The following is a 27,642-nucleotide window of genomic DNA, read 5'->3' as shown; positions in this document are numbered from 1 at the left end:
CGCTCCGAGGTACGGCCGAGCCCATTGGCCCGGAGTGGGCTCCGGCCGTGATTGGCCCGGGCGGGGCGCGCGGCGCTGGCGGGAAGCTCCGCGGGCCCCTCCGCTGCGGCCCTGAGGGGGCGGAGGCGCCGCCCCCCCTCCCCGGTTCTCTCCCGGTTGCGCCGGTAGCCCCGGCGAGGCCGCTCCTCTCCCGGTTCACCCCACCGGCCTTCCCCAGCCGAGCGCTGCCCGCAGCCGATTGGCGGCACCGAAGCCGCTCGTCCAATGGCCGCGCCGCTCGCCTCGGCGCGGCCGGGACGGGGCGGGGCAGCGCCGGCCTCTCTCCCGTGGAGCGCGGGTGCGCGTCGGTTCAACTGCCAATCAGCGCGCGGCTTACATGTGCCGCGTGGGGGGCCGGCAGAGAGCGGCGGTGCCATTGGCTGGGTGCGGAGCAGGGAGCGGTTTGAATCGGCGGCGGCGGCGGGCGCAGAGCGCGGCCGGGGGAACGGGGCGGCCCCGGGACATCCCCGGGACACCCCCACAGGTGTGTGCAGGTGTGTGTATGAGAGAGAGAGAGCGAGAGAGAGGAATCCCCGCCCTCTGTGCGGGGTCCCGGGTGAGCGGCGCTGGGGTGTCACGGACCCCCGGTGAGGGACCGGCCCGGGCCGCCCCCGGCATCCTTCCGTGGCTTCTTCGTGTCTTTTGTCACCGTTCTCCCCAAGCGTCGTTTTCCCCAAATTCAGTACTTGTCACGTCAGAATAACGAAAACTGAACATCCAGTTATATTTATTGTGCTTACGTATCGATAGTTGTAACGTTTCTATTTAGTTTATAATATTTCTAAATGTTTTCTTGTTTGTTTATATTTGTTTATAATATTATTTATAATGTACTTTTCATGCGTATTTATTTAATTCGTTCATATTTTTGTTATACTAGCTATTTATTAATGCTATCTCTCTATGATATAAATAGAAAAGGGGGGGAAGCCCCTATAAAATGGTGCTTTGTGTGCACAAACACATCCCCATGGATCCTATGAAATTAAAGATATATTTTCTCTCACTGGTCCACGATAATTTTACCAAGGCAGCTGTGATTAACCTCCGACTGGATTTCTGAGCTCCAGCCTATGTTATTTTCTTTGGTGGCAGCTCTGTCCTGATGTATAATTTGGTTTGTCTCTCTACATCCATTTTAAATTTGTCTTTCTCACCAGTAATGGCAAGGTATAAGAAATGCAAACGAAAACGAAGATCCCGAGCAAAATTTCGACTGGAAAATAAGAGCAATGCTTCAGCCCCCCGGTCCTCAGTCTGTCCCTCTCCACGGTAAGAGGCTCAGCTTGAATTTTGCATTCTCACTCCATCCCTGGGTTTGCTGTTTGCTCCCAGTAGCTCATGGAAAAGAAGGAAAGATTTATGCCAAGTAGATGTGGCGCATCACGATATCTTTTGGTGCTATTCAGTGGAAGGTTGGACATGATCACCTTGGAGATTATTTCCTTAATGTTTTTATGATTAAATAAATCCATTTCCAACAGGATTTCCTCCCACCTTTATTGAAAAGTATCTTGGCCTTTTCAGGTTTCTGTGATCACATTTGCTCTGTTGTTACCTGCTGGTACCTGCTTGTAATTTCCACATGATTGGTCACAGTTAACTTTTTTAAAGGCTGAGATGATAAATAAAGTTCTGGCCTCATTCTGAAATGTTCTGTTCCAGGTCACCAGTTCATCTCCCTCTGGACACATCGCCAGTCCCAAGGTGCTCCCGCTGGCCTTTAGCCTTGCCCAGCATAAGAAGTGTGGTCAAACCCTTGACAACAGCAGCATCATTTCTGTATTGGTGGTGCCAGAGCACGGTTGCACAGGTATATCCTTTCTTTAATATTGGATTTTTCTGTTCAAAACAGGGATTAACTCTGTTTATTGACTGGGAAATTTTTTATTGTACCAATTTCTTTTGTTCTATTAGTATCCCTCCTAAAAATCAGATTGATCTTTGGAAACATCTGAAGACAGTCAACACACAAATACGCATTATCTGCTTTCTTTTTATGCTTAGAGCTTTCAGGTGGTTAAAGACACCATATTTCCATCACAAGTCTACTTAAGGGAACTAAATATGCTCAGGGAGAAGCTGGAGAAGTTGGAAAGTGAATTTTCCAAGCTACAAGAAGAACTCCAGGTCAGTCTCAGTCAAGCTGGGGCAGGGTAACATTTGCCTGTGTGAGAATAAGGAACTGTGTTCAATGCAGATCCACTGAGATCTGAACAGCTCCTCAAGGGCATTCTCTGCACTCAGAGTTGCAGAACTGCTGCTACCTCACACCAGGAGGGACCTCTTTATATCTTTGTAGCTCAGTCTTAGCCAGCACCTTTGTACTCTAAAATCCCACCTAACTTTTGCCAGTGGATTTAATGTTCTATTTATTTATGTCATTTTCAGATGAACAGAGTGGCAGCTTTGTCTTCAGAAAGTTCTCTTTGCCAGAGGTGTCATAAGCCAGTCCTGGCTGCTCCTGTGGGGACACAGATGGATCCTCCACCATCACTATCCGTGCCTGTGTCCATCCCCCCTCCTCCTCCTCTTCCTCCTCCTCCTCCACCACCGCCGCTGCCTCCACCAAAACTGCCTCCAGCACCTCTCCTCCTCCAACGGGGCACAGCCTCTAAACTGGTAGGGAATCAGAAGGTTCCTCTATTTTTGATTTCATGCCTGAGTTCTTTACAGACCTGGATTCATCAGCATGTCACTCTGTGAGTGCTCAGTCACTTTCCCTTCCTCATTTCCCTTCCAAACCCCTTTGCTTTCAGGCACCACCAGTGAAAAAGGATGGGCCCGTGCACATCACCCTCAAAGACCTCCTGAATGTTAAACTGAAGAAGACAAACAGCAACCTGAGAGTGGACAAGGTAAACTGGAGGATGAATAGGTGGTGGTGAATCAAGGGAAAATCCACCCTGGAACTGCTGTATTTCCTGCTTTTTTTACAATAAATTGATTCTCATCCAAACACCCAGTGATCAGTTTCAAGTGACCATTCTAATTCTGCACCTGGGTTTTGGAAGGGGAGAAATAAAGTCACAAACTCCAATCTCATCTAGCCTTCAGAACAACTCTAATTTTACATTAAGGCCATGGAACTTTCATGTAGCATTGTGTATTATCAGTAGATTTTTGGACTTCATTTTGCCCAGCTGGGCCTTTGTTTGTAGAAAAAAACCTCCTTGTTTAGATTCTTTTTTGTTTTTTCCTAAATCTATTTTTATCTGAGACACATTCAAATCTTAATAATTCAAAAAAAAGCGTAAGAGCCATAAACCACAAAAATCTTTGAGTGTTAATATTAAATGGATTTCAGGGTAGTAAGATCTTCTGAGGTTTTATTTGGGGTAACATTTCTTTCCTTGCTGTAGGAACAATCACCAGTGAAGCCACGAAGGGCATTAATTACAGTCACAGATCTACAGAGTGTTAGTCTGAAACCTAAATCCAAGCCATCACCTCATGCTACAAAATCTTCAATGTAAGATGCTTTCTACCTTGATTAGATATTAGATTTTTCTGTTTAAAACAGTAATTAATGGTTTTTACTGTACCAATTTCTTTTGTTCTCTTAGTACCTCCCCTAAAAATCAGATTGATCTTCGGAAACACCTGAAGAAAGTCGATATACTAAGGTCTGTTCTTTCTACTCTCTTGAATTCTGTTTTTTTTTTTAATCTAGAAAAAATAGAGAACCAGTCAAACTAATCATAATTGTCCTTTCAGAAGTCCTGGTGGCACTCCTTTAAATAGTAAAGAGAACACTGAATGTGGCTCTGGGCTGACACCAATAATGACACGGGCACTACGGCGCAAATTTCAGGCAAGTCACTCTGTCCCCCCTCTTGGAATCATAAGGTGGCTTTAAAATCCACAGAATTCCCTACTGATTTGAGGGCACTGCAGAATGGACATTGCATCACAGGTTATTTGACAATCCCAAGAGGAAGAATTGATTTTTTGGTGGTCAATCAGGTGCCTCAATGCAACTTTGAATGTCACAGTTCCACTTTGCAGAAGAACAAAATGTGAGGGTTAATAGCATCTTTTATTTTACTGATTTGTTGTGTCTGTTTTAAGGTGTCAGCTAAGAATTGCACTGTTTTATCTCAGTGATAACGAGTTCAGACATCCAAGTTCTGACCCTTCCCTTCTTTTGACAGATGGCTCCCCCAAAGAGTCCCTCGCCTGCACGGTTGAGTGCTGCAAACAGCTTTGATGAAAAGTAAAAAGGAAAGTAGGTTTATGGAACAAATTATTTTCCATTTGTGGTCAGGAAGCTGCTTGAATCCCATTTTTATCACACTCAGGCACATGTATGTTTAAGTAAATGTAGTGCACAGGAAAATGGGGCATTATGAAACCCTGTAAAGCAGACTGTGCTTTTTATCTGTCTCTAATGTCTCTCAGTTTGGTTGCATCTTCATCCGTAACGTAAAAAAAATAGGAAATTTCCCAAGTCTTTTGACACTTGGATGCTGCTGAAGCAGGGACTATTATATTCCTAGTACTGGTGCTGCTTATCATACAAATATGTGTGTGTTTGCTGAAATTCAGTATTTTTGTATCTTTTTTTAACAAAAAATATCTTGACGGTGTTTGTACAGTTTCAAAGAAAAGCAACAGTTTAATGCACTAATGTTATTAAAGTGGAAAGCTGCAAGCTTCAACAAACAGTTTGGCTACAAATGTATGAGGCCCTTACACTGTGTATCATTGATGGCTGGTGTCTGATCACTATTAAAAGGCTGTGCTGCTTAAAGGCAATGACCTCAAAGCCTCCTTCCGAGTCCAGTTCACGGGCTGGGCAGAGGTTGTGCGTGTACGCGGCTCAGCTCGTGGCACAGGACACAGCGTGAGTCCCGGTGGCACCGCCCTGACCCGGGTCCCGGCACGGTCCGGACCCCGCCCGGGGCTCACGGGGTGCGGACCCGAGCCTCGGGGCGTGGGGGAGCAGAGGTGCCCGCGGTGCCCGCTGCGCTGTCCCGGCCCCGGCGCGGTCCCGTCCCGCAGTGCGCGCTCCCCGTGCCGCGCCCTCCGGGGCGGGGCCGCTCATGCGCGGGGCCGGGGCCGGGGCTCCGCCGCTTCCGGCCGGGAGCGGGGCCGGGCGATGCCGCTGCCCGGAGCCGGGCCGCCCGGGGCCATGGGCACGGCCGTGGGGCCCATGAGCCTGCGGGAGCTGCTGCTGGCGGCCGAGGCGGGCGGCGCGGCGGGCGGCGAGGAGGAGGTGTGCGTGGTGGGCATCTTCGGCAAAACCGCGCTGCAGCTCTGCTCCGAGAAGGAGGCCCTGGTGAGCACCGTGTGCGACCGGCAGGTGTTCCCGCTGTTCCCGGAGGAGGATCCCGAGCTGGCGGACGGCGCCGCGGGACAGGATGGGGACCCGGCCACAAAGGACTACAACCAGCTGCAGGCGTACTACAGCCAGGAGAGCCGCGTGCTGTACCTGGTGCTCACCTCCATCTGCGACACGCCGCAGCTGTTGCGCGCCTGCGGGGACCTAGCGGCGGCCGAGAACAGGGAGGCCGGGCCCGGCCACCCCTCCGGAGGCCCGGCCCCGCTGCCCCACGCCGAGGCGCACGAGTTCTGGAAGCACCAGGAGAAGCTGCACTGCCTGAGCCTCCTCTACCTCTTCTCCGTGTGCCACATCCTGCTGCTGGTGCATCCCACCTGCTCCTTCGATATCACCTACGACCGCGTGTTCAGGGCGCTGGACGGGCTGCGGCAGAAGGTGCTGCCCTCCCTGAAGGCTGCCATCAAGGACTGCCCGGTCGGCAAGGAGTGGAAGCTCAACTGCAGGCCATGCCCTCCACGCCTCCTCTTCCTCTTCCAGCTCAACGGGGCTCTGAAGGTGGATCCGCTGCCAAGCAGGGGCCAGGACCCCTGTGGTCACCTGGAAAAGCCACCCCCCAAGAAGCATTCCCCCAAGAGGAGGCTGCAGCACGCTCTGGAGGATCAGATCTATCGCATCTTCCGCAAGAGCCGGGTGCTGACCAACCAGAGCATCAACTGCCTGTTCACCGTGCCCGCCAACCAGGCTTTTGTGTACATCGTGGCTGGTGGGCCTCAGGACGGAGACGATCCCGTGGCCATGCTTCTCGACCAGCTCAGGAGCAACTGCACCATGAGAGAGACTGACTCGCTGCTGGCTCCCACCCTGTCAGGACCCAGGAGGTATCAGATGATGAGGCACAGCCGGCAGCAGCTCTCTTTCCACGCAGAGAGTAGCAGCTCCAGCTCCAGTTCCTCTGGGCAGCTCGTGGACTGCACCCTCAAGGAGTTCTTGTGGCAGCACGTGGAGCTGGTGCTCAGCAAGAAGGGCTTTGAAGACAGTGTGGGGAGGAACCCTCAGCCCTCTCACTTTGAGCTCCCGACCTACCAGAAGTGGGTGGCTGCAGCTCTAAAACTCTACGAAGTGACCATCGAGGGCAAAGACGATGACCCGACCTGTGGTGAGCTGAGCTCAAAGATCATGAGCAGCATCAAAGTTTTGGAAGGCTACTTAGACATAGACACCAAGTTCTCCGAAAACCGTTGCCAGAAGGCTCTGCCCATGGCCCACAGCGCCTACCAGTCCAACCTGCCCCACAATTACACCATGACAGTGCACAAGAACCAGCTGGCCCAAGCCCTGCGTGTGTACAGCCAGCACGCCCGAGGCCCAGCCTTCCACAAATACGCCATGCAGCTCAACGAGGACTGCTACAAGTTCTGGAGCAACGGGCACCAGCTCTGCGAGGAGCGGAGCTTGACTGACCAGCACTGCGTGCACAAGTTCCATCTGCTCCCCAAAGCAGGTAAAGATGTGCACTTGTGCTTTGGTTTCATGCTTTAGTTTTGTACCTGCTTTAAAATGTCTTAGGCTGAAAGCACCGACTCTGAAATGTTGTGGAAGATGAAAATTTGCAGCTTTAAAGCGTCTTGTTCAACGACTGGATATGGCACTCGGTGCTCTTAATTGTGCTAATTAACTAATTGCTCTAATTAACAAGGTGGTGACCAGGCAAAGGTTGGACTCGATGATCTCAGACTTCTTTTCCACCCTAAATGATTCTGTGATCATCTCTACAGTGGGATCATAGCAGATCTGCTGTGCAGGTTTCCTTTATGTTGAGTAATGTTTAGGAGCCAGTCCATTGTTAGTAGTAACTCCGATTTTTGTAGTTACTCTGATTTTCTGATTTTAGTAGTAACTCTGATTCTGTCTTACTAATTAAAAGCAATTACACTGGAGTCCTTCTAACAAAAGAGGAGTGTAAGAGAAAAGTTCTCTAAAAAGCATAGGCATCCCCCTTTGTTTTAAATAACCTGGTTGATCAGAGAGTCAAAACTGACTTCTGCACGTTTATTGCGGGCAAAAGAACTTGGAGCCTTCAGGAAGAGAGTGTAAAAACAAGTAAGATTTGGTTTAGTGGTATGACCTCCACTGGAACTTTGCGTTATTTTAAGTGGGAAAGGGAGGAGTTGCTTGACAAACTGGTGGCACATCATTTTGCATATGTGTATAGCAGGGAGAGAGAAATGGATGAAGGGAATAAAGAAAATTTTGAATGGTGAGCAATTTGCCCAAGGTTTGATTGATTTTGCTTTTAGGGGAAAAGCCAGAAGCAGACAGAAATCCTCCAATTCTGTACCACAACAGCCGGGCTCGTTCCACTGGTGCCTGTAACTGTGGAAGGAAACAAGCTCCTCGGGAGGACCCCTTTGATATCAAAGCAGCTAATTATGACTTTTACCAGGTAACTGTTAGGTCTGTTGGTGCTTCAAGCTGTGCTTTTGTTTTATCTGCAGAGTCTGTATTCTGAAGTGACCACAAGTTTCCTCTTAACTTTATTAACTCTTTGATTGGGGGAGACATTTCAGCCAGAAATGGGCTGACCAGTATGGGCAGTTCCAGTCTTTACCAGTGCACACACACAAGAGCAGCTGTTAATGCACCTGTTTACACTTTGAATGTGTTGGTTCATGTGAATTTTAAATAATTAGGTCTGTGGGCTGTGTTCCCGTTGCTGCTTTGGTTCTCATGTGGTGCAAACCTCTTGAATCTTAATTGTAGCTGCTGAATGTTGCGACTCTGAGCTCCCTCATCTCGGGGTAGATATTAAACCACATTTTCTTTCTCGCAGCTGCTGGAAGAGAAGTGCTGTGGAAAACTGGAGCACATCAACTTCCCCATATTTCAGCCAAGCACACCTGACCCAGCACCTGCTCGGGACGAGTCATCACCCGCCCCTCTGGAAGGCGAGATCGAGAAACTCAAAGAGAAAGAACCTCAGACTCAGGGAGAGAGCACAGGCCTGAGCTTAGCTCTGAGCCTGGGCCAGTCCACAGGCAGCCTGGGCACTTACCCACCCGATGCCCAGGGTGGAGGGGACAACACAGAAAGCCATGGGCAGAGTGGGGACTCCAAGAGTGAGAAGAGGCCGAGCCTGGTAGATCGCCAGGCGTCCACTGTCGAGTACCTCCCTGGGATGCTCCATTCCAATTGCCCCAAAGGCCTTCTGCCCAAATTTTCCAGTTGGTCACTGGTCAAGTTGGGGCCTGCTAAGGCTTATAACTTCCACACAGGCTTAGATCAACAGGGCTTTATCCCAGGAACAAACTATTTAATGCCTTGGGACATTGTCATCAGGACGAGAACTGAAGATGAAGGAGACTTAGACACCAATTCCTGGCCTGCACCCAACAAAGCTGTTCCTGGGAAAAGAAGCGCGGTGGTGATGGGAAGAGGCCGGCGGAGGGACGACATCGCTCGAGCTTTCGTAGGGTTTGAATATGAAGATGCCCGCGGGAGGAGGTTCATGTGCTCAGGGCCTGATAAGGTGATGAAGGTGATGGGAGGAGGGCCGAAGGAATCTGCCCTCAAAGCCCTCAATTCCGACATGCCCCTGTACATCCTGTCCTCGACGCAGGGACGGGGCCTCAAGCCCCACTATGCCCAGTTCATGAGGCTCTTCGTGGTGGTTCCTGATGCTCCTCTGCAGATCACCTTAACGCCTCAGGTAGGAAGTGCAGGAGGGAATCTAGGAACAGCAGAGGCCAGGGTGGTTGTGGAAACATTAATTAACAAGGGTGACAGCAGAAGGGTGTCAAGAAACTCCAACTCAAACCAGCTCCAGCCAGGACAGTCATTTCCAAAAGTATCTGTTACATAAGCGCTTTGGATTTCTTAAACTTCAATGTGCCAAATTTATACTTTGTATAAAGTAAGTTTACAAAAATATTTTATCGAGGATGAGTTATTGGCATTCCCTGCTGTAATAATGGCTTTTATTTAAAAGAAAAAAAAAAAAGCTAACAATAACTCTTTAAGAATGACTTTGTCATTTTAAATGTCATGGAGAAAAGCATCTCCATGCAGACTCATTGCTCAATTATTATTAGTTACCATTTGAATTTAGGAGCTAAAAAAAATTGTTAGTTTTCTTAATTGGAGGATTCTTCACCATTTCTTCCATTTTTCTTTTAGCACACATTTGAAAAAACTCCATTTGCATTTTATTATTTTATAAGGTAGTAATGATGTTTGATTGACTACTCAAGTTTTCTTTTGGTTTTAGGTTCAACCAGGGCCACCGCCCTGTCCTATATTTTACCCTGAGAAGCAGGAAATCACCCTTCCCTCTGATGGACTCTGGGTGCTGAGGTTTCCCTACGCCTACGTGACAGAACGGGGACCCTGCTTCCCTCCCAAAGAGAGCCAACAGTTAATGAGCTACAAAGTTCTCCGAGGAATACTGAAAGCAATTACACAATAAGAATGGTTTTGGGTGAATGTTTTAGTTTAAGAAGGCTGTCTTCAATCCAGTTCATGGGTTTTGGTTCCCCAACAGTTGCCACTGCAATTGTGTGTAGCCCACACTGTATTTCACTGGAATGCTGTCAGATTGGAAATAAAGTTGATATCAAAGCAGGAAAAGGGATCTGAGACATGTAAATTTTCATATGTAAAAAATAAAAGCTGGTTTTCATAAAGTGCTGATCCTGTATTACTGGATGTTTTGATGACAGTGCTTTTCCCCCTCCTGTCTTTTTACACACCTATTTAGGAATTTTCAAAAATTAGCACTGTATGAAATGAAGTGTTTACTTTGTCACATTGAGGCAATGATTGAGCAAAATATTTTCTTTTTCTGGACAAGGTATTTGTATGAAAATGATGCTTTTAATGTGATGATGGGAGAAATTATTCTGTCTTAAAAAAACAAAAAAAGATACTGCAGTTGTGTTGTGTATTAATAGCAAAGCCAGAAACTGCTCACCTGTATCAAGTAACTCTCAGTGTCAAAACATCAGCCACAGTAAATCAACTTTTAGCTGAGGAGAATGTATTAGTGACAGCAGCTGTATGCTGAGACCTAATTTAATTTCTAGAATATTTGTTTCTAATTATCATGCACACAAAATTTAATTTGCCAGTTTGCTATAGTACAGTAATTAAACTGCATGACTGGAGCTGAGACCTGGTTTCTGCTCAGCATACATCTCTGAGGGGCTGGATGGGGAAAACACAGCTCTTTGTTTGAAATGCAGCATTAGGGGTTGGATTAGAAGGTTTTTAAAGATCCTTTCCAAGCATTCTGTGATCTCTCAGGGGCTGGGTGTGAGAAAGATTTGGAGTATGACATCATGAGGGGACTGGATAGAGAAAAGACATCCCTTCCTTTGGAATATATTATCTATGAGGGGTTGGGTGTGAAAAATTCATCCCTCCTGTTTGAAATACGACATAAGGGGCTGGACTAGATGATGTCTAAAGATCCAATCCAACTGTTCCATGATTTTATCACCTCTGAGGGGCTGCGTGGGGAAAGCGCATCCCTCCCATTTGGAATATGACTTCTCTGAGGGGCTGGGTGGGGGAATCACATTCTTCCACCTGTGAGGAGAGAGCCGAGACAGCCAGGTGAAAAATAAAAACGTGTAATTGAGAATTACCCCACAGCATCTTCGAAGTGGTTTTTGACCGCACCAGCCCCGCCCATGAGGCGGGCACTGGGCGGGGGTGTGGAAAACACATCCCTCCACCTGCGAGCAGGGTGCCGGGACGGCGCCGTGGGGAATTAAAGCGTGTAATTGGCAATTACCCCCACAGCGATTGTGAAGCAGCGGCGGCTGCGAGTAGCCCCTCACGGCCAGGCGGGAAGGGAGGGAAGGGCGCGGGGCCGCCGCGCCTGCGCACTGCGCTCCTCCCGGCGCCGGGGCGGCTGCGCGGGCGCAGAGCCTCCGCTCCCTCAGAGCCGCTGCTGCCTCGGAGCCTCAGCGTCCCGCAGCGCTTCTGCCTGGCTGGGGCTGGGACAGGGGCACGGACCGCGGCAGGACGGGCCGGGGCAGCCGGTGACAGGTGCAGGATGTCGGCCACGCTCTACCTACTCTCCACGCTGGGTGGATACGTCCTTACCTCCGCGCTCCTCCTCAAGTGCCCGGGGCTGCTCCACCGGCCCAAGCGGCAGCGCTTTCGCTGCCGGCACATCTCGCATCGCGGCGGTGAGTCGGGGGCGCGGGGATGAGGGGAGGAGATGCGGGAGCCTTTCTGCTCTCTGCCGCTCCTGAGGGACGGTCCTCGCCCGGCTTTCGGCGCTCAGGGCTCCGCGGCCCCCGGACGATGCTCCCTCACGACCCCGGGGCGCTGCTCTGTCCCCCCGGGCACGGGAGAGTCGTGAGGGGCTGCGCGGTGTCCGTGGCTTGCAGCGGGCTCCCTTTAAACCTTCCTCCCACAGCCTAATTTTAGGTGCCACCTGCTGACCAGTGCCTCGGTTCAGCGCAGAATTAATCTCCGAAGTCCAACCGCGCCAGCCGAAAATCAGTTTTTTGGTTTTTGGTTTGGTTTTGTTTTTTTTTTTTTTTGGTGTGTGTGGGGCCTGATATTTTTCCTCTCCAACACGTCTATATTTTTTTCTTTTAACGATTCTGTATCCTGGTATTTCTCTCCCCAACCAGAGGGGCGTCTGGCTGTTGCTTAGATCAGGTATAAGAGATCAATTTTCTTGCCTTTGACCGCCTGTTTGCTTTGCTTTCTGCTTTCAGGGGAAACAGAATTTGCTGTGACTCTGTTCTTGCTCCCCTCGGTGTTGCAGGCAGACAGTGAATGGCTCAGTGCCCTGGTAAAACCCATCCTATTTGAGAGTCAAGCATGTTGATTCTGTCTAAAATAGCTAAAAGAGGTTTTAAGTTACTTCTGCCTAGTCTAAAGCACTGGGAGGGGAAAAATGCACAGAAAGACGTGTCTTTCTGTTCTGTAGAGATCAGTTCTGTGCTTTTTACTGCTGCCTCACTTAATTTTTGAAAATAGTAGTTTGCTAGTGAATATTTTCTGGTATTCTGCGTGAGAGATGTCTGGTGCTGAGTTTAAACAGTTTTCAATATCATACAAAGTGCCAGTTTGTGCTTGATCACAGTTTTAGCCCGTGGTCCTTAACAAATGCTGTTGCCTTGAATTATGAAACTACAAAAATTGGAGGTGATCTCTTAATGATTTTATTCCTGGTACTTATTTCATTAAGTTTATTTGATAGTTTAAGTTTCTTTATTACTGTAGCATTACGTATAGTATAAAATGTAGCTTCTGGTGTAGAATATCTATATTATCTGTTGCTTGATATTTATATTTTTTCTTCAGCAAAAGAAAAGGTTCTTAATTTTAATGGCTTCCTGGTTTGTTTGGCTTTTTATTTGTAACCTGTTAAAAACTTGCAGGCGACTTTGTTGGAACTTGGTATGATCCCCTTAATCTGTTCTCACTCCTTTGCAAGGACCTTAGTTAAGATACACAGCTCTAAGCCTCGAATGCGAGTGCTTGGGCCAGTTGCTCTAAGCTCCATCGGAACAGCAGGAAAGCCTCACTTAAGGGAGGATTATTCCTCAGGCATTCAAAGTGCACGGTCTGTGAGTTGTTCCTGTGAAATCCACCTGAGGCAGGAGGGCAGCCCTGAACGTTGCAGCTTTTTGCTCATCTGAGGCTGAAGATCACTCTTGCTTTACTCTCCTTGGTGTTTACCTTGTAACATAAATTCCTGCGGGACTTGAGTTCTTGAGCTTTAGTCATGCTGTAGCTTCAGACTCAGTGTCAGGTTACCTATTGCATTACTCAGCTTGGGAGATCAAGGTAATGCTTGCTTGGCTTTTTCCTCTCTGAGATGAAACCTTCTACTAAGTTTTTTAAGTCTGATTTTGCTTGCTTTCTCATTCAAGAATTATCCACCTCATTTTGTAGAATCATCCCTGAATTATTTCTTCATTTCGGCATAATTTTAAAATTGGTCATTTCTGAGAGCAATTACTGAGTCTTGATATTCTGTGTTGGAGTTCTCTGTTGATGCCAGCAGCCCTGGATTGCAGGGTCTCTGACAGAGAGGTAGACATGATGATTTTTGCACAGAATAATTCAGATTGGAAGGGATCTCTGGAGAGCTCATCTGACTAGAGCACGTTAACCAGGACCTGGTCCAGTTAGGGTTTGAATACGTCCAGAGACGGAGTCTCCACAACCTCTGCAGGAAACCTGTTCCAAAGTTTGATCACTCTTACAATAAAAAAGTTTTCTTTTTACTTGCATTTATCATCTGAATTCCCGGTGTTTAAATTTGTTCCTATTCTTGTCCTTTCCCTGGGTACCACCAAGGAGAGTTTGGCTCAGTCTTCTTCAATCTGATATTTACATCTGTAGGATCCTCCCCAGCCTCTGCTCTTCAGACAAAATAATTCCAGCACCTTCAGCCTCTCACTGTACACGAGAATCTCTCATCCCTTAGTTTTTGCAGCCCTTCCATGGACTTACTCTGCTAGGTCCATGTCAGTCTTGTGCTTTGGAGCCCAGAACTGGATGTGGTGCTCCAGGTGTGGTTTCACCAGTGCTGAGCAGAGGGGAACAATCACCTCCCTTGACTTGCTGGCCCCAAAATCTTCTGAGGGTCATCTCCTTGAGCCAGTGCTTGGTGTTGGCTCCCTCTTGTCCAGGGTGGTGCTTGCAGAGCGGGAATGTTCCCTCTTAATGTCTGGATGTGCCATTTTGGCTGGAGAAGTTCAGTTCCTCATAGGGAGTGCAGCAGCACATGAGCCCATGAAGCTAGAGGTGTGTTTGAGGAAGTGTCAGAAGCCCTTTGGTCAGCCCAGCCTTCTCGCTTTTCAGGGGAGAAAATTACTTGGGTCAAACAACTTCTGTAGTTCCCTTTTCTGCATGTGGTTGCTGATTTAGAATTCCTTTTTCAGCTGATCTCTCAACTTGGTGCCTCATTTCCCCCAAAATGCTACAAGTGAGGCATTTGACCCACCACCCCCGATATGTTGCCATCCCTGGCCCTTGACCACCTCCCTGCCATGTGATTTGTCAGATCAGCCACTTAAAAGTTTTGTTTTTGGAACTTTCTGCCCAGGAATGTTAGGATACTCATGCCTTGTTCACAAATTGAAGACTTGACTCAGGTGTTTTTGCCCTTCCCTCTAGCTTCAGGATGTATGGGCTGGATTACCACAGCTGATAAGGTATCTAAAAACCTCAATTATTATTGCAGTTAATTTGTAACTAATCAGACAGGTCTTGTGCAGGGGTTTCCCATTTGTTAGGCAATCACCAGATGTTTTTGTGCTCTCCTTTGTCCTTTGGTTCGCTTTTGCCACTCAACTAATTCACAGTTCTACAGTCAAATCCCATAAAATATTGGTGTGTGTCTGATCACAGAAGCTGCTGTGGACTCACCATGTTGTTTTACATTAAACCCTGAAGATTTTTGTCATCATGGTTTTAAGTTAAGTCTGCCATTTTGTAAACCTACCCGAGAACAACAATTTTAAATTGGTCATTGTGCATTGCTTTAATTAAGTAACTGAACACAGGTTGAGGTAAGTATATCCTGGTGAGGCCTTGTTAATAGGCAAGGCCTTAATTGGAGCTCTTATAATTGCTGTTTACAAAGTCTATCATTCATTACTGTCAAAGTGCAGTCAAAATTTGCATAGATGTCTTCATCAGCACGTGTATCTTCCTGAGGTTTTGTTTTTCAATCTACATTTCCTATTTTCTGAGGTGGGGAGAAGGCACAACCTTTTCCAGTCCCTAATCAGACTCATTTTCAAAGATTTTTATGCAGAGAATGCTGGCTTAGGAGTTGCAGAGTTTAGTCCTGCCTGAAAGAGAATTAAGTTTGCTTGTCCTTTCATTTCTTAACTGAAATTGTTGTGTGTTTCATTCCTTGTGTGTGAGACCTCCCTTCTCCAGCAGCACAAACCTTTATTGACAAAACTGTGCTGTTTGGGAAATATCCTTGCTCTGAAAAAAAGAGATTGTCACCTATTTGAGCATCAGTTGGGTTATACATTTAGGGAGTGTCAGCTTTAGAATGTCTTGGGTGCTTTAATTCATAGCTTTTTGTTGTTTCTTTTCTCTTGTTACACTTCCCACCAACTCTCAAATAGATTTTTGCATGTCCCTGTGGGACTTATTGCCCTAGCTAAATACCTCTGGTAAAATAAGCACTTTGGTTTGAATATTCAAAGTGTTACACAAATCCAAGATAAGTTTTTTTTTAAAATCATTTTACCTGGAGAAGGTCGTGTATCTTCAGTAGGTTGGTGGCAACAGAGATTTCTGCCTTGAGCTTCATCCTCATTTCTCAAAATACATATATTTTTAAACCTGTTATTTTTTAATTAGATTTTCAGTGGGATTGAGGGGAGGAAAAGGATTTTGTGTAAGTTTTATTTTTGTTATTTCTGTAGGTGCTGGAGAAAACCTGGAGAACACAATGGCAGCCTTTCACCAGTGAGTACAAAAGGATGAGAATACCTAAATGAGGTTTTCTCAGTGTCTTTAGTGAGTGACGCAATCGAGGGAGGTGGGACTCCATCAGTTCTTTGGGATTACAATGTCCTGTTTCTGAAAGTCATCTCTCTGGATTGCCAAACATCCACTCCAGTTTCACCAGAAGGAGTTGGGATACCACAAATTATGGTCTGTGCACAGTAACAAATGGAAATAAACCCTGAGGCCTGAGCTGTGCTAGCCAGTAAAACAGCAAACAATACTGTGCTTAATGGTGATTACCTATTAATCTATTAATTTTAATAAATTATCTATTTATTTATTTGTCACTATAAAGCAGAAAATGCTGCTGTTTGTTTTTTTTCCCTGCCCTCACACTCTGCAGTCACGCAATGTGTGAAAGCCTCTTACTCAGGGGTTTAAAATGGGGTTGGGACCAGAAAGCCTTTTAAGCCTCCAGCATTTAAGTAGTGAATTTTAACGAGGCTCTCAAAGGCATTTGAAGAAGAAGCATATCTAAAACTCCAGCTGCTGCTGAGAAGGGACCACATTATGTGGGCTCCTCTTTGTTTTGTTTGGGGTTTTTCTAATTTGCTTTGTGCTAAGAAGCCTCATCAGTTTGCTGTTTCCCTGCAGCCTTGAGGGGTGCCAGCTTTCCCAACCAAATAAAAGAAAGTACTGCACTATTTTCTATCTCCATGGAAGCTCAGCATAGTTTTGTGTGGCTTTTTGGTTTTTTTTTTCCTGCTGGCCTGCCTCTTTTCAAGTCTGCTACCAGACTTTCTGAAAGTGCTTCTTTCTTTCTTTTTAACCACTTCTTAGTTCTAATTTCATATCATACTCATTCTGTACATAAAGGGCTCTTGCAGTGGAAGTTACTCCATAATCTATTTTTATTTTATTCCCAGAAATAAGCAATAATACTTAGAGTAAGGACTGTGCTGGGGGTAATACATTTTGTGATAATGTTTTTCTGACTCTCTTCTGCCCATTTTAATTATTTTACAGCTGTAGTGGACAAAAATGCATTGAGGTCCAGTTTTTGAACTCACCACAGCTCCCAATAGTGAAGTTCATCTGAGTAAAGAGAGCCAGGGTACCTCTGCAGGAAGCAGAGCTATTACCTTTTGTTAGGAGTGGAAACTCTTCTGGCTCCTTTTGGGAAGGGGTAAAGGCTTTGTCCGTCCCATTTGCTCATTCCCATCTTCCTAAGTAAAGCAGCAAAATGAAAGAGGTGGAAAACCAGTGATCTGGCTGGTGAAAAATGGTCAGGATTGGCTCAAACAGCTGATAGGAGCTGATCAATTTATAATCCATCAGATTCTGTGTGAAGCCAAACAGGGTGTGTCTGTAGGAGCTGTTCCTGCAGGTTTGCACAAGCAAGAATATTTGGCTGTTGCTGTAGTTGAATCCAGAAGAGAATGTGTGTACAGGGGGAGGAGGCCTTAATTGGTAATTTCAGTTTCTGTACTGCTTAAGTTACAAATATTCTGGAAGGAAAGGATGAGTTTTTGTACCTAAGACAATTTTGTTTTGTTAGGTAAAATGCATAATAGATGGGGGGTGGGCTATAATTTTGTTTTACCATATTTAAATGCTTCAGTGGTGGTTTTAGATTATAAAATAATAGATTTTAAGCAAGAGCACTCTCACCCTAATTTGCAAATGCGAGCCTACCTCACAGCATGAGTTCTGGAGCAGTTGGATCTGAATCCACAGTGATGTTCTGAATCTGGAGCCTTCTCTGGAGCAGTGTGAATTTGACAGAACCAACTGATTTCCAGCTGGGAAAGCTCAGCACTTGAGGAAGCTTATTTAGCAGTGAGCTGCTTGTAAGGGCCTGGCAAAGTCTCAAATTTGTTAACAAGGAAAGTTGTTGTTCTCTCCTTTCCATGCAGCATCAGCCCTGACTTTCTTAAGCAAGAAATATTGCTAATAAAATCTGCTGGTGAAATGACAAAACATGGGAACATCTACAAATTTGGCAAAATTTCTCCTGCAGCAAATTTGGAGTTGCTTTCCCTCAGGATGGAAAAAATCACCCAGTACAGCCTGTGATTCTTCCATATGTAACAGGATTTTGTTCCTCTCCTAATTCTTAATTAGCAGCACTGGCAAACAGCTCACAAATTGGCTTTAATTTGTCAGGCCTCCATCATTATCCCAGCTGGACCAGAAATTGTGTTGAACACTTTGGGGAGCATGTTCTGATTATTTTTTTTTTGGTTTGTTACTATGTTTGTGGATGTTCATGGGCTGTTTTCAGCAGCCAGTAAAGCCCATGAGGAAAAGGCTTTTACAGAATTTACAGAGCTTTGGGTCTCAGGTAGGCACAACTCACAGGTGGTGTAGCTTTGCTCAGAGGTGAAAAAAAAGGTTTTGAAGGAAGAGTTCAGACTTTTATCTGTCTGCTGGAGTGACACCTGTTTTTTTAGTTAAATGAGCAATTCACTGCCCATTGCAGTGAAGTTTTTGGGTTTTTTTTGTTCTGGTGTGAGTTTTTTGCACTTAATTTTCATCAATATCATTACTTTCTGCTTTCCTTACACCACCTATGAACCAAACTAATATGGAGTGGATTTGGGGTTGGATTAGAGCTTTTCAAAGCAGTGGGTTGGAACAAGAATAGCTGTTTTGCTTTGAAAAATATGACTGGATGTTTAGTGGTTTATTTCCTTTTTAATTTAAATTAAAACTTTTTCATTAAAATAATAGTTTAAGGTTGTCTTCCTACCCATTAAAACAGCCAAAAGCCTGAAAGTCCCACTGCTAATTTCCTGATCCAACCTTTCCTCATTAATGTAAATAAAGTAAAAAAAAAAAACCCAACCAGGTTTCACACCCCTGTCATTTGTTGTTTCTAACCACAAGTTCAATTTCTGTTTTCAAAACCTCACTTCCTCCTGTGGGCAGATGTGCTGCTGCTCATAAACACCCCACTCCAAATCCTGAATCAATCCTTTAGGAGCAGGTTTCTCAATCCTGGGGTGGCAGGCTGCAATCCACAGGTGAGCTTCCTAATTCCCATGGGAGACGGAGCCAAAATTCCCATCTCTGCTTCAAGAGCTGTTGTTTATTCTTGCATCAGCTTCCCACTGCAGCAGAGATTTTGAGGATTCCTGTTTGCTCCTTGCTTTGCAGCAGGATTGTGAGGATTCCTTGCACCATTAAAGCATCCAAAGTCCTTCCAGTGGGATTAGTTTATGGAATGTGTTTGCTTTGGAGCTGCACAAAGCACTCGAGTGGTTCAAGGCAGCCTTTCCTTGCAGCGCGGTTAATTTGGGGACGGACATGTTGGAGCTGGATTGTCACCTAACAAAAGATGAGCAAGTGGTTGTGTCCCATGATGAGAACCTGAAGAGATCAACAGGAGTTGATGTCAACATATCTGACCTCAAATACTCGGTGAGTTGAGGAGAAAATGGGCTGGGGGAGTGTTGAAAAATGCATTTCTGGGGTGGGCAGGGGGCCCTGTATGTGCCTGGTGCTCAACACCAAAGGGAAGGATTCATCTCAATAAAAAACCCAAACAAAAAACCACTCCTAAACTAAACCACCCTCACTAAACTCCCTGTGCAGTCAGAAGATCACACCTGACACATTCCAGAGGGTGATTTACTCCTCCAGTATCAGGTTGGGTGAATGGCTCTGGAAATGGGATGTTTTGTCACACTGATTAATGGCAGAGTGACAAAAGCTCTTCCTGGTGTGGCCAGTTTTGATTGGGAAAACTGGGAGATGAATCCCGCCCCCTCCCCCACCAGTGGAATTTTCAGAATTCTCAAGACATATGGGAATGTTTTGCCTTATTCAACTACAGGTGATACAAATCTAAGAAATAGATTTGTCAGATAGTTCAATTAATACTGAAAGTGGTGCTACTAAATTCATTTTTTGGATGAGAAGATAAGTGGCTTATGAGCTATGATTTTTTTGGTCTTTTTGGAGGAGGGTCATGATTATATTCCTGTATTTGAATTGATGTTCCATTCCTCTTCGTTTTTAAGGAACTTCCACGCTATCTCTGCAAGTTAGATGTCACCTTTCAGAAAGGTAAGATGTTTGTCTCTTGCTGTTTTCTGTCTCTTCAGTATTCCATTATGTAGCATGGCTGTTTCCTGCTTTGGCAAAGGGAGTAGAAAAGTGGATTTGCTTCTCTCAATATCATGACAAAAGTTTCAAAAGAAAAATATCCTGTCTGTAGAAACCAATGCAGTAGTTACTGTAGGTGTGACTTGGGGTTCAGAAGGAAATTTTGTTCTCATTTGGTCTTTTTCACATTAATCTCCTTGCGTTTGGTGTGTGGTAACTGAGCCTGTATTTGCTATTTCAGGATTTTAACGTTGCCTGCACTCCTACTGTTGCTAAATAATGAGTGAATTTCATGAAGTTAAAACCTGAATGTGCAACATGCTCAGGGCATTTTCATTATGGAAATGAGCTTGTCATAGTTAATTACAGCTGAACAAAGTCATTTTTTGTTTAAAAACATGATTATCCTTGGAACTTTATACTTTTAGTAGCATTTTAAGGTAAAAAATGCTCTGACATTTCTTCTTTTATGTGTGGTTTGTTAAAAGTAGCCACAGCAGTGACAAGTTTCTTGTTTCCCCAGAAAGTCAGTGTGAAGGGACAGACAATCGTATCCCACTCCTGCAAGAGGTGTTTGAGGCATTCCCAGAAACTCCTGTCAACATTGACATCAAAATGAACAACAACGTGTTGATCAGAAAGGTACATGAGAATCTGCTGAACTGAGAGAGAAGGCAGGGGAATGTTGCTGATATTCCAGAAGTTTTTTTGGAGTTGTGGCAGTCTGTGATACCGAGATTTGTGTTCTTGGACTGCATCACCCTTCACATGTTGTGTCCTGCTCCCTGTGTGAGGTAATGCAGGAGACAGAGAAGGGATCTTGTGCAAGATATTCTGTAAAAGCTCTTTAGGACCCTTCATCTGGATGAGAAGCTGCTCCAGCACTGCTGGAGACATGCTTGGTTTGTACCTCATGGGAAGGGTCTGCTTAGGGACTGTTGCTCTCCAAAGCAGCATAAAAACATGATGTTATTGTGCAGATGTGTTCAACACAGAGGGAAATCTTTCCAGCAAACATGGTTTTGTCATTTAGGTTCCCTAAATTCCTTAGGGATTTTTGTAAGTGTAATCTGTTGTCCTGAACACCTCTTTTATTTCCCACCAAAGCATCGCAACCACCTTATGATGGGGAGGAGTAAAGAACTCTTTGCTATAACGATTTCCAAAGCAAGCAGAGTTTCAGTTAAATAATGCTGCACTTAATTTCCAGTGACTCCATGTGAGAGTTGTGCTTTGTGTACTGCAGGTCTCAGAGCTGGTGAGTCAGTACAAGAGAGAGCATCTGACCGTATGGGGGAATGTCAATTATGAGATTGTATCCAAGTGCTTCAAGGAGGTAAGGCTGAGTCCAACTAAGCTTTGTTACTGTGTGCTGACAAAACCTACAGAAAAGCACCCTAAAAATCAAGATTTAAGCAGCTGAGCCAGGCTTCTACTCGTGGTGAAAAATTCTGTGCTCAGATTGTGTTCTGCCTGCTGTACTGCTAAAATAAGAGAAGCACAGTTGACACCCCTCTACCCTGCCATAAAATACTTGAAGAATTAAACTTAGTCATGTTTTATTCTTGTTTTATGAAATTTAGGGCATTACAATTTTATGCCAGGAATTCTTAGAGCCTGTTTTGCACATCATTCATCTGATAAAAAGCAATTTTTCCAAGGATTGCTGATTGTCTGTTTCTTTGCACAAAAATAAGGGATGTGGCTAGTGGACACTAGTGGACACAGTTGCATCGGCATAAAGCTATTGTTTGACAGCTCTAATTCTCCTCCTTTTTGTGCTGAGGAATTTTACAGTTTAGAATTAAATTAAAATTGTTCTTAGTCCAGGGGATGATGCGCCTGAGTGAAATCCATCTTGTTCATAGTTCAGTCTAGTTAATTATTTCAATTTATCTGTGTAGGACAACACCCCATTTCCTACCTGAATAGCAATTAGATTTCTTCATATAAGGCTGCTTAATCTTAGGTGTGAGCAATTGCTGAACTTCAGACATGCATTGATGAGTAAATTTAATTGCAACAGAGTCAAAATCTACCAGGATAACTGAGAATCTCTTTCCTTGTTCCTGCAGAACTCTGACATTGCCACCATCTTCTGTGCCCAGCGTGTCCTCCTGCTCCTTGGCCTGTTCTATACTGGTCTGCTGCCATTCATTCCCTTCAAGGAGGAATTCTTTGAGATTCCCATGCCTTCCATCATCCTCAAGTGAGTTACAGCCCAGCAGTGGGTGCTGCACTGGCACCAATGTAAAGCAGGTGAACCCTGATCCTTCCTGAGCACTCCTTTTTTGGGCTGAGGTTGCTTTTCTGTTGGTTTAGGCACTTTTGGATATTCCTGGGAGAATTCTGTGCACAGTAATACCTAACAGTTCTGTACTTACAACTAATTCTTGCTCTTTTTTCCTCTTTTCTTGGGAACAAATTTGTCTGATAGGGCCAGGAGACAAGTCAGCAGTAGGGTGGATATGAGATTGTGAAATCTTTCTCATTCTTCACTCAAAATGCTGCAGAATTCTCATCTCTGCTGCTTCTCTTAAATGTAGCTCATTTCTCTTGTATAACCCAATTCTAAGTCACTGTCTTGAGCACTGAAATTACTGCTCTAATTTGAGCAAGATTAATTCTTTATGTTCCTTTTGCAGGAACATCTCAACTAACATTTTAATATGTGCTCTGGTGATTTTTGGTTTCCTCTTCTTCAACAGGCTGAAAGAACCAGAGAAGATGTCAAGAAGCCAGAAATTTATTATCTGGCTGGCTGACACGTAAGATTTTTGTCTGATTAAATTTTTATTTATATTTTGCCTTTATATTAACGCTTGACTCAAGCAACTAAGATTAGCTATTGCTATATCTATGCATTATATATTTTCAGTTTCTTCCAGCTTTTCATCAGTGCAGGATAAATCAGATTTAAATCTTATGTAGGTGTCCTTTATGCTTTTATTTTCCATACACTGAAGCTTTATAAGGTGCAATAACAGTGGGAATTATTCCAATTGTGTCTGTTTAAGCTTCTGTCCTTAAGTGTGCTCATCTAATTAACATGCAATTAGATGCAGAATGCAAATTTCATGGATGTGACTGTTTCATAATGTTGTCAGAGGAGAGACACTGTTTGCCTTACAAGGAACACTTTGCATTTTAAGAATATCTGTGCTTCAGAGGGGGTTTAGTCATGGGTTTTCAGTGACTGCAGTGTCTCCTGGCTCTGACATCTGTTAGTTTAATTTCTCCAATGGCCAGGACAATTCCATGTCTTTTGGTGGGAAGGATAAAACCTCTTCTGAAAGCAGAGTGGTTGGTTCATCAGACATGGTATAAGGTACCTGCAAAGTGAAGGATTTCTCTGCTGGATTTGATCTTCAGCAGGGTTGATAACGTGAATTGCTTGAACTGGAAGTTTTCTAGAACTGTATTTCTCTTGTGGACAACCCTCCACACTGTATGGGAACTTCATTGCAGATCATCAACAGACACTGAAAATTCCATATATAGTTGAAGTTGTTCATTAATCTCCCTCTCCTTTCCCAGGCTGCTGATGAGGAAGGCACTGTTTGACCACCTCACAGCTCGGGGCATCCAGGTACAATGGGGAAAAGCTAAAGTGAGAATTCAAACCAGACAAATACAGCCTTGAAAGAGGTTCCTGTTACCCCCAGCAAGTTCTTTGTGTTTCTGGGACCACGAGTTGCTGCTTGGCTCCTGAGCAAAAGCTGCTGCGGTTATATTAGCAGTGCTCTGGTTGCAAAGGAAGATCTGTACACTTGGGGGGAAAAAAAGAGTTTTTCATTTAAATCCCTTGGAGTTTAGGGCTTTTTCCTCCCACTTTAAACTTAACCAGTTTTGCAGATTTTATAGGCTTATGTGATGTGGGGCTTTCACAAAATAATACTGACTCTTAGAAGGCTCTGAAGTCTCAGGTAGTGGAGTTACCATTAAAATGTCTCTTTTGGAAGATGAGGGAAAAAGTCCAGCATCACAGTGTAATCATTTCTCATTTTAAATATGCAGCAACATCTCTCTTAGATCAAACAATTTAGGTTAAAAGTCACCTTTAAAAAAAATAATAAATTAGTATTTCCTATAATAACTTGGTTGTTGTGTCCTGTTTCATAGGTGTACATTTGGGTACTGAATGAAGAACAAGAATACAAGAGAGCATTTGATCTTGGAGCTACTGGAGTGATGACAGACTATCCAACAAAACTGAAGGAGTTCTTACATAATTACCCAGTATAAAGGAAGAAAACTGAGAAAGTCCTTCCAGAACAGATTGTGAGCCAAGGATTTTCCTCATTAAAAAAATAATTGGGGGCAGCATGCACAGATAATTTTTGTTGGAAAGATGTAACTGATGATCTGCTACCTTGTTGTCAAGTCACTACCTAATGTAAAGGTTGTCTATTTATTTTAAAACTTTAATTACATAGTTTACATTTGTAAATAGCTCATTTAGCAACAGCACACTTCACAAATGGTGATGATTAGGAAGAGAGTTGCCTGATAAAGGTACTTGTAGATAAATAAGCATTATCTTACCTGTCACAAGTGTTCCTAAGCAGCTGTCAAGACATGTCAGTTATTCCAGTTATATTGTAGTGAGCAGAAACTGAAGAATTTCTGAAAGTGTAGCCTGTGTGTTTGCATTTCTTGTGTTGCTTTTAGATTTCAGGTAACTTCTAGAGCAAGAAAAACAGGCACAGGAGAAATAGCAAAGCAGGCTCTGTGGCTGGCCAGGTAGTGTACTCAGTGAAGGTGGTCACTTCGTAGCCAGAATTAACTCAGTATAGATTTATTCCATTATTCTCACTGACAAGAATGTTGAACTTGAGTTGGAACTGGATTTAGACCCTCTCTGAGGCGATGTCAGCACTGTGACTTCGGGTCTAAACACAGGATTTAAATCAGGATCTGGCTTTGACACTGAGTTCCACTGCAGAGTCCAGGTTTGGCCCTGGCCTGCCTGTCATGGCAGTAGTTGGATTTCCAGGATGGAAAATTGCACTTGTTATAGATTACACTCACTTTGAAATAGCCTTTTCACAATGTCCTAAAAGTCTTTTGCACATTTGTGGTTCTTGATGAACAGGAAGTTTTTTTTTAGGGTGAGGGACCAAAGAAGATTTAAGTTTGGTCTGGAGTTTCAGGGACAAATGAAAATGTTCCTGTTAAATGAATTCGCCCAAAGCAGATTTTAATGTGTATTTATAAAGGGAGGAAGTGTCAATCTATGTAGACTTCAGTCTTTTCTCTCCACAAAAATACATTCAGTATCCATCAAATTTATGTGCACGGACATGGAAATAACTGGCAAAAGCCAGGAAACTCCAGGTATGATGGAATGGGCTTAGGCAGGAAGGTATCTCTGGAAGCTTCCCATGCTTTTGTGTCCTTGTGAGCAGGAGTTACCCATGTTTCAAACAGGTTGGAGCCTGCAGTGCCAGTGTGCCTTGGTGTGCTCATGTCATGGCTGGGAGTTCAGGGGTTTGATTATTGTGGCTTAATTACACCCAATGTATGGAGCTCAGTCACTGAATCATCAGATGCTCTCTCTAAGCAAGAGTTTTGGTCCAGCAGTGTCCATTTCTTGATGGAACTTTGTGTGAAAATCATACATCTTAACAATAAACACAGTAGCCAGATGTGTTTTTACTGAAAGGAGCACCCACTGTGCTAAAAACTGGTTTTTAAGTAATTTTTTTCCCCTTGCTTGCTCAGATTTGGGAGGGTTCTTGTTTCACCCTCCCTGGCTGCTGTGCCATAGCTATGATTGTGGAACATCTTTAGTGTTCCACTGCCTGTCAGGGGGCTGTGAGAATGCCAAATCCATCTGCATGGAGAGTGTTTGTTTCTGCACCACAGTTCCTTTCTGAGGAATAGGTCTGGATGAAATGGAAAAAAACTGCATTTAGGATTCAAGTGAACATGTGCTGATGGGGGCAGATGAGTTAATGTTGTCCTTTTGAATATCTGCCTGGTGAAGATGACTGCAGATTCAATTTCCTCCTAATTTAATCAGCTTTGTTGCTTATTGAATGGAAGAGAGGAAAATGTAACTTCCTAACTGTTCATGGGGGAAAATAATGAAATTATTTATTAGATACTAAGCTTTCTGTTTCCCTTTCAGACCAATTCTGTCTGGTCACATAAGTGCTAATAATCAGTCAAGTCACAGCTCTGCCTGCTTTTTACAAGTCACAGAATAGTTATGGATGATGTTCCACATGCAGCTCAGTAAATTAAAATTCCACCTTTCTGTCCTATTCTGGGTTTATTACCAGTTTGTAGCTCCAGATAGTTTTTATGCAATGTGGGTTTTTTAAACTCAATTTTATTGCTATTGAATTTCTAAAACATGCACCAATATTAAGATGCAAATATAATTACAATTTTAGAGAATACTATCAAAAACATATTAAAACTTTTTGTATAGGTTAGGAAGAGCTAAGTTTTAAAATACCAGTTTTGATCTCTGATTTATTTTGTCTTAAGTTTCCCTCACACTCAATAAATAAACAATTTTCCATTATTCTGTATTGAATGAAAAAACAGATACTTAAATGACAGTGTTTTATATTTAATTTTAATTTATTTTTATCAAATAGTAGAGATGGAAATTTTTGCCTTCTAAAATTCTCAACACATTTTTCAACCACATTTTTGTCAGACCAGTGTTCTTACATCTGATGGAGCTTCTGACTGTGCTGTTTATACATTGACCTCTCTTGGATAAATCTGCTGCTCAATATCTGAAATTTGATTGGGAGGGAAAGGGTCCAGTTCTGGAAAAGCTGCTGGATTTATTCATTCACCTGTTTGGGCTTTAGCACAAGAGCTCAGGTTTGATCTCATGAGCCAGACAATATTCCATGGATGAATCCCAGCACCAATGCACAGGGCTTAAGCCATGATAACTGTTTGTAACAAAATACCCTGGTATTGGGGTAACTGTAAAACATTTGTTGTATCCAGTCCTTGTTTTGAATATTCCAGAACTCACTGTGTGATTTTTAAACCACTTGTACAGAAAAGCTTTTGTTGAGAATGTGCACAGCTGTCCAGGAGGATGTTCAGTTAATCTCCCTCTCTCTGAGGAGAGATTCTTTTCAGGTACTTTTAACTCTAAATATTGTTTTAACACTGTGTTCTCAACCCTGTTTCAAAGCTGTTTTATGTATGAAGGATGACTGCATGTATTTCATGCACTTTTAATTTGCAGAAAGTCTTGTGGACCTCTCTAGCTCCACAAGCTCTCTAGCTATGCAGTGATTTTTCTTTTCATGTGAAGAAAGATTGGATGCTTTTGAAATGTGACACATTAAAACATCCTTGCTCATAAAAGATCTAAAACTGAATACTCATTAGGTGTGACTTCTTTCCCTAAAAACCTAATTTCTGAGAGTGATTTTGAGTTTACAGTGTCGTTGGTTTGAGTTTGTGTTCACAGAAATTCCACCTGCAGCAAGTTTGTCCTTTCTGATGATCAGCAGGATAACATTTCCTCTAGTCCTAGAGGAAAAATTTCCAGCTTTCCTACTGGATTGCCATTAAATTACATTAAATATTAGGTTTTAAGGTCAAGTGTAGTTTTAAAGCCTTGAGGGTTAATATTTAGGTAAGAGGTGAAGTGGGGGTTTGTATGTTACAATATTTAGTAATGTAAAGGATTTTTCCAGCATGATGAGAAGATTCTCCGGATGGCTCTGGTTGCTGTTTGATTTCTTAAAACACATCCCAAATGTTTGGTAAACCGGAATAAG

General features: G+C 44.1%; 3 protein-coding genes across 4 annotated transcripts; all 3 read left to right on the top strand.

The window, feature by feature from the left end:
- The first annotated feature begins 46 nt into the window (after nucleotides 1-46).
- On the top strand, nucleotides 47-4,723 carry PRR11 (proline rich 11). Of its 2 annotated transcripts, none has more exons than XM_005525715.3 (10): nucleotides 47-523; nucleotides 1,200-1,311; nucleotides 1,705-1,852; nucleotides 2,047-2,169; nucleotides 2,431-2,661; nucleotides 2,799-2,897; nucleotides 3,402-3,511; nucleotides 3,606-3,665; nucleotides 3,757-3,853; nucleotides 4,194-4,723. In XM_005525715.3, exons 1-10 carry the CDS (start codon nucleotides 265-267, stop codon nucleotides 4,257-4,259), a joined length of 1,305 nt encoding a protein of 434 aa, XP_005525772.2. In that variant the 5' UTR covers nucleotides 47-264; the 3' UTR covers nucleotides 4,260-4,723. The 2 variants fall into 2 exon arrangements, with proteins under 2 accessions (XP_005525772.2, XP_087922363.1); XM_088066237.1 differs by having other exon boundaries at nucleotides 278-533.
- Nucleotides 4,724-5,133: 410 nt separating this feature from the next.
- On the top strand, nucleotides 5,134-10,002 carry SMG8 (SMG8 nonsense mediated mRNA decay factor). The gene is made up of 4 exons (XM_005525917.3): nucleotides 5,134-6,824; nucleotides 7,621-7,766; nucleotides 8,154-9,029; nucleotides 9,588-10,002. Exons 1-4 carry the CDS (start codon nucleotides 5,141-5,143, stop codon nucleotides 9,783-9,785), a joined length of 2,904 nt encoding a protein of 967 aa, XP_005525974.1. The 5' UTR covers nucleotides 5,134-5,140; the 3' UTR covers nucleotides 9,786-10,002.
- Nucleotides 10,003-11,071: 1,069 nt separating this feature from the next.
- On the top strand, nucleotides 11,072-27,232 carry GDPD1 (glycerophosphodiester phosphodiesterase domain containing 1). Its single transcript, XM_005525713.3, has 10 exons — nucleotides 11,072-11,514; nucleotides 15,742-15,784; nucleotides 19,054-19,189; nucleotides 19,792-19,837; nucleotides 20,400-20,518; nucleotides 21,123-21,212; nucleotides 21,952-22,085; nucleotides 22,585-22,644; nucleotides 23,414-23,465; nucleotides 23,999-27,232. The coding sequence occupies exons 1-10, from the start codon at nucleotides 11,379-11,381 to the stop codon at nucleotides 24,119-24,121; spliced, it is 939 nt and encodes a 312-aa protein (XP_005525770.1). The 5' UTR covers nucleotides 11,072-11,378; the 3' UTR covers nucleotides 24,122-27,232.
- Nucleotides 27,233-27,642: the final 410 nt, after the last annotated feature.

Source organism: Pseudopodoces humilis, chromosome 23, assembly GCF_049639895.1.
Source record: "Pseudopodoces humilis isolate 2021_Gansu_Grassland_sample_001 chromosome 23, ASM4963989v1, whole genome shotgun sequence".
Taxonomy (NCBI): Eukaryota; Metazoa; Chordata; class Aves; order Passeriformes; family Paridae; genus Pseudopodoces; species Pseudopodoces humilis.
Note: the sequence above shows the minus strand (reverse complement) of the source record. Positions and strands in the feature narration are given on the sequence as shown.